Source organism: Oratosquilla oratoria, chromosome 36 (assembly GCF_046742065.1).
Source record: "Oratosquilla oratoria isolate Oo_2021 chromosome 36, ASM4674206v1, whole genome shotgun sequence".
NCBI classification, from domain to species: Eukaryota; Metazoa; Arthropoda; class Malacostraca; order Stomatopoda; family Squillidae; genus Oratosquilla; species Oratosquilla oratoria.
In genome coordinates this window covers 32,500,935-32,513,052 of record NC_134812.1, presented here as the reverse complement: position 1 = coordinate 32,513,052, position 12,118 = coordinate 32,500,935, and the positions used below count along the sequence as shown (strand labels likewise).

Below are 12,118 nucleotides of genomic sequence, written 5' to 3'. Positions count from 1 at the left end.
GATTTTGTCTTGTTTAGTGACAGTGCCATATGCTTATGGTCTTTACTAGTTTCCTCATTTGACATTTCCACAAATATTTTGTTCTGGGTATCTATGCTATCAGTCTGCTTTGGAGAGAGAGAAAAAAAAAAGTTCCAATGTTTATCAATTCTCTTCTTTTGGAGATTAACCCACTTTCTTTTTATTTTCTATAATTTACTAAATAAATCAAACTGAAGAAACCTGTGACCACTATTTATCAGTGATGTTTAATACTGGATGTTTGATATTTTGTGAGCATAGGGTACAACATTGCTGCACAGGCAACAATTCAACACTAACAATAGTTAACATGTACATTCCCCCCAATCATCCCCCACAGTTCCAAACACCTTCAGACCTCAACTCAGCCAACTAACCTCAATCCCCAACCTGATCATGGGTGGTGACTTCAACGCCAAGTCGTCTGCCTGGTTTGTCGACAACCCTGACACAGACAGAGGGCTTGATATACAGACTCAATTCGACTCATTGACTATCATGAACAACACGCATAATCATACACATATCCCATACCAAGCCCTCTACACTCCCTCCTCTCCTGATATCACCTTTTGCTCCCCCTGCCTAACCCCAACAACATCATGGAGAGTGGTCGGAGCCCTTGGCTCTGACCACCTTCCAATCATCATCACCACCAAAACAAGATGCACCCCAGCTGGCCACAGACACACTTACACCAATTACAAGAGAGCTAACTGGGAAGCCTTTACTGAAGAGACAGAACAACATTTTGAAACACTTAACAGTACACCAATCACAAACATAAACAATGCTGTGCACGCTTTTAATACAATCATACAAAACGCAGACAAGAGATACATCCCTAGAGGCAACAGAAAATCACACAACCCCAACTTCACACCAGAAATCCAAGACCTCATCAGACAACGTGACACACTTAAACACGATACCCCCACACCTATCCCTCAAAACATAGCAGACCAAATACAAACACTAAACACTGTGATTGCCAATAAAATACATGAACAAAAAACACAAAATTGGCAAAACTTTATCAATACACTTGATCACAAAACAAACACCAGCAAATTGTACAAAACACTCAACAGCATCACACTATCTAACACTAACACTACACGCTCTCACGCAGCAATAATCACAACAACAGATAATCTACCCTCAAACAGACAACAAGCAAACGCACTCATACGTCATTTTGCACAGACGAGCCATCTTACATCTCACCCTGACAACCGACGCACCATTCGACGTAAGAAAGACTTCCCCACAGACTCAGACTATACACCCTTCATAGACAGTCAGACAAAACTCATAATGCATAATCTCAAGCACTCATCTGCCTGTGGCCCTGATAACATAAGCAACATCCACCTAAAACACATTGGACCACAAGGTATACACGCACTCACAAACATTGCAAACTACAGCTATTCACACAACACTATACCCGACATCTGGAAGCATGGTAAAATAATCACCATTCCAAAACCGAACAAAGACCCAACAACCCCAACATCGCACCGCCCAATCACACTTCTCTGCACCCCCTCTAAAGTCATTGAACGCCTAATACTTAAACTTGTCACACCATATATTCCCCTTGCTGACTCACAACACGGCTTTAGGCCACTACACTCCACAAACACTCTTCTGACAAACCTCACACAAAGAATTTTTGATGGCATCAATTCAGATAGGCCCCACCACAGAACACTTCTTATAACATTGGACATTAGTAAAGCTTTTGATGCTATCCCCCGCCACAACCTAACAAATAAAATATATAACACAGACATGCACAATAACACCAAAAGATGGCTGGCCAATTATCTGGCAGGCAGGAATGCTCATGTGTCATATAATGGCCAATCATCGCACATCAGAAACATTAAGAACGGAGTACCACAGGGCTCAGTTCTATCCCCCACATTATTTAATCTATACATGCATGACTTACCCACGCCAGACACCTCAGAAATACAAATCTCTTCCTACGCAGACGACATAACAATCACATGCACACATCGTAACACAGACAAAGCTGCAGAAATAATCCAGCCTTACCTTGACACACTCAACACATGGTTCATCACAAACAGACTCAAAATAGCTCCAACCAAATCTACAGCAACACTTCTCACCAACTGGACAAAAGAACACAAATACATACCTCATCTCTACATCAACAACACTCTAATACCACACACAAACACACCGAAAATTCTTGGTGTAACATACGATACATCCATGTCTTTCAAACAACACCTCACAAACATAAAAAACAAATGCACACCTAGACTTAACGCACTTAAGTCAATCACAGGAACAACATTTGGACAAAACAAAGAAACTAATATAACAATATACAAACAATGCATACGCTCAGTGATGAATTATGCGAGTCCTGCATGGGCTCCTAATCTCAGTGAGACACACCACAACACCCTTCAAATCATACAAAACAAAGCCCTAAAAACAATTACAGGCTGCACAAATACATCACCTACAGACCATTTACACCATGAAACAAAAGTCCTCAAAGTCAAGGACCACCTCGACATGAGAGGCACACAAACACTTGCTGCAGCCACCACAAACACATCACACCCGCTACACTACATAGCAGAACACCCACACACACCAAGAAACATTAAAACTACACCCAAAGACCTTTATTACGCACAGATACTCTCTTCTCTTCCTCCACAACCACCAAATACCAGCCTCCGGAAACATATTCATAATCATATCACTCACCGCTCCATTAACACACTGAAAGACAACACACTGCTGCATGCCAGACCCCCTGATATCCACCCTTCTGAATCCTCTCTCCCACGAAAGGACAGAGTCCACTTGGCCAGACTGCGATGCGGTCACCACCCAGCACTTCTAAGCTATCAGAAGAGGCTGGACGACCGTGTTGTGAACAGCTGCCCAGGATGTAACACTTCACCCCATACCATACAACACATAATGGAAGACTGCATTATACACAATCATGCACGCAAACAACACAACATACACTCTATAAAGGATTTGTGGGAAAACCCAGTTTCGGCTGTGGCCTTCCTTGGGGAGACGGGACTGCTCGGACAGACAGTCTAGGGAACGACAACAACAACAACAACATTGCTGATCTCCTTAAATTCGACTGACTCATTTGGGTGCTAATGTAATTTTATGTTGCAAAGTTGAAAAGGCTCTGTCAAAGCTATTGTTTCAGTTCCAAGTTATTATTTCATACTTCATATATGTATTTTTTTTTCTGAAGACAAAGTAATGGAGTACAACAAGATTATTAGTCTCCTTATTAACCTTATCCATTCACACTTGTATATATTCTATATTTCTCCCCGTCCTCGCCTTTTATGCGATGGGGGGACGGAGAGGGGGGGTCGCCGATCTAATGAAGTGGCCTTGCTGTGCATGTGCTGTGTCTTGCGACACTGCTTCTGACCCAGGGCAATGGACAAGGTGCAGGGATGACCCGTCATCCAGGAGGTGCTCAGATAAGAGGGAGGGTGGAGGGGTGTGGAGTGTATTCAGGGATGGAATGGGTGGAAATGATTTTATGCCTTTCCCTTTTTGGCTACCTCCCTTGTAAGGGGGAAAAAGCCTTGGTATATATGTATGTACATCCTTACTCATGGAATCAAGTTCTTTCTGTAGTGCCTTTATGAATTGTGGTGCATACACCATAATGATCAGCACTTTCTATTCCTCATTTATTTAACATCTTTAAATTGCCCTTTGTGTACACTACCGGTATATGTATTTACCTAATTGTCAAGTACAGGAATAAATTGATGCTCATGAGATCTGGTCTGTCATCCAACTTAACTTTTTTCTTTAATTTTATTCCTTATTTATTTTTCACTTCATTTGATCTATTTTTATCTTTATTTGTTGTACCACTTCCTCTTCTAAGTCATCCTAAAGTTGCTGTATTTGTATGAAAAGCAGTTTCTTGATATCTATTATTTACTTAATTTTCTCAAAACTATGTCATTTTCCTGTATAATTTCCATCAATTATACTTTCTTATGTGTCTTGCAGGATAGAAGCGGATGCTCTTGGCAACTGTAATTCATGTTTCTTTATTATTGGTTGTCTTCATCTGATTTTATTTAGGATGAGAATGTTTACACCAGTACACTCAACATTTTAATTACCTTCTTTGTAAAGCAATTTTTTTCCTGACAATTTTACTATTGGGTGGGAATGATTTTATGCCTTTTCCTTTTTGGCTACCTCCCTTGTAAGGGGGAAAAGCCTTGGTATATGTATGTAATTTTTCTATGTACAAGAGGGTGATTGTGCCCATGGCACTACATGGAACAGACTTGGAATTTGGGTGGGAATGATTTTATGCCTTTTCCTTTTTGGCTACCTCCCTTGTAAGGGAAAAAAAGCCTTGGTATATGTATGTACAGTATGTAATTTTTCTATGTACAAGAGGGTGATTGTGCCCATGGCACTACATGGAACAGACTTGGAATTTGGGTGGGAATGATTTTATGCCTTTTCCTTTTTGGCTACCTCCTTTGTAAGAGGGAAAAAGCCTTGGTATATGTATGTAATTTTTCTATGTACAAGAGGGTGATTGAGCCCATGGCACTACATGGAACAGACTTGGAATTTGAAGGAGACAGAAAGGAAGAGCCAAAATGCATTTCAGAAGTATGGTGGGAATTACCAGAATGGATAGTGAGAAATGTGGAAGTGAGGCTGATAGCAGGGATGGAAAGAGTTGGCCAATAGGGTTGTTCAAAGAATACAAGATGGAGTCACGTGGAAAAAATGAGTGGAGAGAGACTAGCACAGCGTGGAAAGCAAAAGTTGATGTAACGAACTTGAGGGCAAGACCAAGAATGAAATGGATAGGTAAGGTTATAGGGTCATTTGATGCAAGAGGAATATCTGTTGAACATGGAGTGGTGCAAAAAAATGAATGGAGAATGGTTGTAATTGGACACGGAAATGCTGCTCCATAAATTTCTTGAGTGGGTAAGAGGAGGATGGGGAATTGAGGTCATATAATGAAGTGGTGGGGGCAAACCAGCTCTGGCTGTTAGGCCTTGCTATGGAAGTGCTGTGTCTTGCTGCACTGCCTGTAATCTCAGCAGTGACAGGGATGATCCTTCATCCACAAGGTGCTAAGACGGAAGTTTTTTTTTTATGGGTGTTGGGTGGTTCATGGTTTGACTGAGCCACCCACTTAAAGGATTTTTTGTATATGTATTTTTCCTAAGTCTAGCCTTATCCTCTCATTCCAGTTATCACTTTATTAATGAACTTTCCTTTTTACACTTATACAAGGTCAACAGATCCCTCTTTCCTCAATTTCTATCCAATGGTTTCCAGCCCTACTTCATATACTCCTACAGTGACTGATGGTTATTTTTTGAGTTAAACCTAATTTTTTTCCTTTGCATTATATCAATGTTCAGTAATGACTTATTATATTGTTGTCCTGATGTGTGAATACTTGACATTTACCCAATGAATATAACTTGCTATTTGTTACCAAGGTCCATCCTTTTCTTTGTGATCTTTAGGTCCTATATCTTATCTATTTTCCTGTTCTCTTAATCAATATGTTCATCTTGTTTAACACTGGCTCTGCCATTTCAGTGATAAGACATTTGATTTTATAGTATTAAATTCTACCAAGTATATGCCATGTGTAATCCACTCATACATACATATACCAAAGGTTTTTTCCCCCTTACAAGGGAGGTAGCCAAAAAACAAAGGCATAAATTCCACTCCCACCCATTCCATCCCCACATACTCCACTCCCATCGATCCCCCTCCTTCCCTCTCATCTTGACTCCTCCTGGATGATGGGTCATCCCTGCATCTCACCCACTGCCCTGGGTCAGAAGTGGTGTTGCAAGACTGCACATCCACATAAAGGCTGCTTCATTAAATCGGCAACCCTCCTTCTCCTTCCCTTCGTGCAGAAAAAGAGAAGACTGGGAGAAATCCTTTAGGGCTGCGTCAAATTATTTTTTCATACATACTCCATATCCCTCCTTCCCCACCCACTCCATACATTCTCCTTTCATCCCTATCTTCTGTCTTGTCCTATCCTTCCTCAACAGACATTCCCCTCTTTCCCAATGCTGCTTTTAGCCCATCCATCCATCTCCTCCTTGGTTGCCCCCTCATATTTACTCCTACCTCTGCCTTCCACACCTCTTTTATTAATCTTTCTTCATTCATTCTATTCTTTCCATGTGTCAATACTATCCCAACACTCTTTCGTCAACCCTATCTCCCAACTCCCTTTCCAGCCCTGTTCTCCTCCTCATCTCATTTCTCACTCTATCAAGCCTAGTAACCCCTATCATCTTCTCAGGCACCTCATCTCAAATACATTCAAACCTCCTCCTCTTCCTATGTTCCATGTTTCTGCCCCATACAGTGCTGTTGGTACAATCACTCTTTTATACAATCTCCTCTTAGCATCCAATCCCAAATGTCTATTTTTCATTACACTTTTTAATTCCCCAAGGTATTCACTTGCTTCTCTAAATCTACATTCTACCTCTACCCCCACTCCTCCCTTCCTCACCACATTCACACCGAAGTGTCTAAAACTATCCACTTCCTCCAGTCTCTCTCCCTCAATACTCATTTCCAGTCTGCTGCTACCTTCTCCACTTGTACATCTCATTACCTTACTTTTACCCACATTTATCTTCAACTTCCTTCTTTTGCACACCTTCCCAAACTCTATCACTAACTTCCTCAATCCCTTCTCTGATCCTGCCACAAGTGCAGTGTCGTCAGCAAACAACTAGTTTATCTCACACTTTTCTTCATTTTCTTGAACCATCTCTAATCCCCGACCCTTCATTTCCCTCTAGTACCATCCCATCCATGTATAAATCTAATAGCCAAGGTGACATAAAACATCCCTGGTGAAGTCCCACCTTTACCTCAAACCATTCACTCTCTCCATTTCTGATTCTAACACAAGCTCTACTACTCTTGTACAAACTCTTGTCTGCTCTTAACAGCTTTCCTCCTATCCTATATATCTGCAATACCTCCCACAGTGCCTTTCTCTCTACCTTGTCATAAGCCTTTTCCAAATCCATAAAGGCCCAAAATAACATCCTTACCTTTTCCTAAAGCTTTCTCACATATCTGTCTTACCACAAAAATCTGATCCATACAACCCTTACCTTCAAAGTTGTTGGGTTAGCAATATCACTGAGGACTTCCAAGATGTATACATTTTCTTTTGTATCTGCCATAGTTCTAGCTTATTGAGGTCCATCATATATACTTATTATGATACTATTTTAAATTCATATATATATATATAATTTTTAACTGAACTATTTCCTTACTCAGGCTATCTCAAAAATCAATGTGTCCATATGAAAAAACTTGATTTCTTGATGTCTTTCAGGTATATCAATAATGGTGGATGTCAAAAGAGAATCTTCTTGCTGTCAGTCTTTAAAATCCATGAACACCCTCGCCTCCATCTGAAGGTGCAGCCCCAAAGGGGCAGACACTCAACTTTTTGACCAGGCCCAAGATCTTTCATAAACTTAAACCCAAATTTACCCATTCAACACCCATTTTCCCTTTTATCTTAGATCCTTGTGGATGAGGGACCATCTCTGTCCCCTGCTCAGATCAGAAGCAATGCAGCAAGACATAGTACCTCCACAGCAGAGCCCAACAACTGAAGCTGGCTTATCCTCACTGCTATATTACATGATGAGCCTCACCCATCACTTACTCCAAAATAAACAGAACAGACAAAAAGAATAATTTTGGGTCATGCCTATTTCTTGCCCTTCCCTGACTGACAAGACATTCCCCCCATCCATCCCATTCTCAGTCTTGCCCACAAGTTCACTCTATCAATAATAATACTACTAATAATAAAGGACCAATGATGATTACCTGAACGTTGTTGTCCTGTGAAATGGACATAGAACCATGTCCCTGGTGTCTCAAGGGATTGAAGCTCTCTGCATTGGGCTCAAGATCTATCAATTTTGACTGCATTTGCCCCACCTTTTCACACAAGATTGACAACCAGCAATTGCTCCTCTCTTTCTACTTCTTTATAATGACATGAGAGAAACTGTCTCACACTAAAATAACCCAGACAACAGTTCAGTGTTTTCCACAGATTTATGCAAGGACATAAGATCGTTGTCATCCACAATGGGGCTGTAGGTTTGCAGTCAGTGAAACTCAAGGTGACAATAATAATTATAATAACTGTTGCTGAAATAGAACATCTTTTCCATGCTTTCAAAAGTGAAAATAAAATATAAAAAATATTTTCTTTAAGTACTATACAGCTATAACTTAAATGAATTACATGCCTGATAATATATATTGCCCAACCTGCTGTTAATCCAGAACTTTGCAGGTAAAGCCTGTATTAGAGCTTCTCTGACATGGGTGATAGAGTACTGAAAAAAGGAAAACACACAACATTTCACAATATCCTGTCTTAGTGATTGTAGACATTGCATAGGTGAAGACTGTGCTAAGCTGACACAGGACATTTTTAGCAACTCAGACCAACTATCCAAAGACTGTTCTTCAATATCACATAAGAGAATAAAAGGGAAGTATGGTATAGGAAGTGAATAAATCTCATCTGAAAAATCCTCCTTGAGCTTTGTTTACATATGTGTACAGAGTATATTCGGTTAGGTTAGTGTTACTCATAACATATTTTCATAAAACAATTTCTCAAATGCAGATGCACTCAACTGGTGAAAGGCCAATCCTTGTAAAAAGATGGAAGGTAAGGTATGATAGAGGTGGCATCTTTTTGAGTATTAACAAGAACATTAGGAAAGGTAAGCAAAGATAACTGTACACTATATACATTCCTTAAAAGAATAGGACAAGAATAAATGCTTTATATTTACAATACCAATTACACAATATACATTAAGCCCTACAGTACATATAGAAGTCTATGTGAGTCTTCCCTTGACACAGTAAGAAAAGGTTTGGGCAAGAGAATCAATACAAAAGTCTGCACAAAATGGAGGACAAAGCTTTTCATGTCAAATCAATATATTTGTATTTGCATGGATAGTAATATACTTTTTACATCTACACTGACATCTGGACCTATACAAATAGTCTACATCTAGAAAAAAATATTCTGAGACTCTTTAAATTAGAAAATAATAATAAAGTAAAAATAAAAAATAAAAGAAAAACATTGATAGATTAACAAAAGTTATATAATCTTGTTGATTAAGTAGAAGCATATCAAATGCTTTAGGTTACCATCTTTGTGCACAGTTGGTTCATGTTTGGAAAATGTACATCCTACTATAATGAAGTCAATGAATATCACCATTTATGTACCAGAGCCTTTGCACATTCTATCTGAACTTCAATTTTAGGAATAACAGACTACCACACCACATCCCATTATTTAATGCACTGCTTACAAGGTGGTAATTCACACAGTGAATATGACAGGGCAATCTAAACAGATGGTGTATAATCTATTACTGCTCAATGTAAGTTTGTGATATGAGTGTACTATGACTCCTGCTGGCTTAGGTAGGTCCTCACGACATATCTAAGACTATGAATCTGGTCATGACCTGCTCTTTGCACCATCTTTACCTTACCAAGCTGCCACTAACAATTTATGCATGATTTTCCCAACACACTTTCCACTTCTTGTAGACTCCTCTGGTAATAATAATACTATATGAAAATAAACATAACCCAGTTTATAAAATTTATGTAGTTGTTACAACCAAATATATTATTCAAATGTATCTTAACATGGTAAAGTCCACTAAATCTTAAAAAAAAGTTGCACTGGTCAGAAGTTTATGGCAAACCTTGTTATGACTGATTGCCATATGAGAAATCTGCACTACATCCTTACTGAAATACTTTTTACAACACTCAGGTACTACAAAACCATAACACATTCAAAGAGACTGAGCTGAGTCTGAAGATGACGAAGTTTGGCAGTGATTTTACAGCTGAAATTCTTGTGTTCAACTCAATTGTATTTGATCTTGTTATAACTTCAGTGGAACTGATTAAATCAGCATTCTGTTATTCAACTGTATTTCAAAAATACATACATATTGTATACACATACAAACAAATACATACAGTATATAATATACATGCACACAAACACACACAGAATATAAATGTTCATCTCTTCAAGGTATTCATCCAGCAATCTTTCATAATTTTCTCACAATTTTACTATCACACTGGTCAGGGACACCGGTACTTGTGGATGTACTGTGCCTTGCTGCATTTGCCTCTGATCCAGGTAGTGGGTAGGAGACAGGGATGATAAGATGAGAGGGAGGAGAGGGTGGTGGACGGGAGGGGAGTGGGTGCATGCCTTTGACTTGGCTATCTCCTTTATTAGAGGAAAGAAGCCCTTGGTATATAGATACAACAGATAGATGAATTGGTACCACATTAGCCCTTTTCCAATCCTTTTAATGAACACAATAAGACTGAATCCTGCAAGCAGTCCTCCCTGCATTCTTTGAGTATCCACTTTGAAACCCAATTTCTTTTATGACAAATAGTTAAACATGGTTTAGGTTTTCAAAAGCATAAAGTTCCAAATAATTAAGAGGTGAGTGCAGTATTGGTGGAAAAAAAGCATGAATTTGAGGAATGGTGTGCAAAGAAGAGACATGGAAATATGGTAAGTATAATTATGGAATAAATCACTAGTTACCGTGAAGGAATGATGTGGCTGAAGGTGGAAGTATACGTGTGTGTGTGGAGGGGGGGGGAGAGTCTGCCATATGACAAAGCAGTGGGGATAAACCAACTCTGGTTGTCAGATCTTCCTGTACAATAACTGTGCTTCACTGCAGTTTGTTTAATGTGGGTGTATTCTCAATTATACATGGATGGGGTGGTGCGAGAGGTGAATGCAAGGGTAGTGGGTCAGGTATTGGAGATGGTTAAGGAAAATGGAGAAAAGTGGGAGGTGAGCCAGCTGTTGTTTGCGGACGACACTGCGCTTGTGGCAGGATCGGAGGAGGGATTGAGGAAGTTGGTGACAGAGTTTGGGAGAGTGTGTGATAGAGGAAAGCTGAAGATAAATGTGGGTAAAAGTAAGGTGATGAGATGTACAAGGGGTGAAAGTGGCAGTAGACTGGAAGTGAGCATTAAGGGAGAGCAACTGGAGGAAGTGGATAGTTTTAGATATTTGGGTGCAAATGTGGCAGGAAAAGGTGGAGTGAAGGTGGAGGTAGAATGTAGATTGAGAGAAGCGAGTAAATGCCTTGGTGGTTTAAAAAGTGTAATGAGGAATAGAAATTTGGGAATGGATGCTAAGAGGAGACTGTATGAAGGAGTGATTGTGCCAACAGCACTGTATGGAGCAGAAACATGGAACATAAGAGAGGAAGAGAGAAGGAACTTGAATGTGTTTGAGATGAAGTGTCTGAGAAGTATGATGGGGGTTACTATGCTTGATAGAGTGAGAAATGAGGAGGTGAGGAGGAGAACAGGGGTGGAAAGGGAGCTGGGAGATAGGGTTGATGAAAGAGTATTAGGATGGTTTGGACACATGGAAAGAATGAGTGAAGAAAGACTAGTAAAAGAGGTATGGAAGGCAGATGTGGAGGGAGTGAACATGAGGGGACGTCCTAGGATGAGATGGATGGATGGGGTGAAGGGGGCTTTGGGGAAGAGGGGAATGTCTGTTGAGGAAGGACGGGAGAGGACAGAAGACAGGGGTGAATGGAGAATGGTTATATATGGAAAATGTTGTGATGCATGAGGCGGAATGGACGGGGGAATGGGGGGTGAGGTAGTGTGTGTGAGCAAAAATTTTGATGCAGCCCGAAGGGATTTCTCCCCGTCTTCTCCTTTATATGGAGGGACGGAGAGGGGGGGGGTCGCCGATTTAATGAAGCAGCCTTGCTGTGAATGTGCTGTGTCCTGCGACACTGCTTCTGACCCAGGGCAGTGGACAGGGTGCAGGGATGACCCGTCATCTAGGAGGTGCTAAGATGGGAGGGAGGGTGAAGGGGTGTGGAGTGTTTTCGGGGATGGAATGGGTGGGAATGATTTTATG

At 40.3% G+C, this 12,118-nt stretch overlaps 1 protein-coding gene across 1 annotated transcript in view; it reads left to right on the top strand.

The window, feature by feature from the left end:
• Positions 1-7,739, top strand: part of LOC143019097 (RING-type E3 ubiquitin-protein ligase PPIL2) — a 41,570-nt gene extending 33,831 nt beyond the window's left edge. Inside the window, exons 14-15 of the mRNA XM_076174796.1 lie at positions 7,454-7,538; positions 7,647-7,739. Coding sequence (XP_076030911.1) covers positions 7,454-7,538; positions 7,647-7,739 — 178 coding nt within the window. The remainder of the gene's footprint in view (positions 1-7,453; positions 7,539-7,646) is intronic.
• Positions 7,740-12,118: the final 4,379 nt, after the last annotated feature.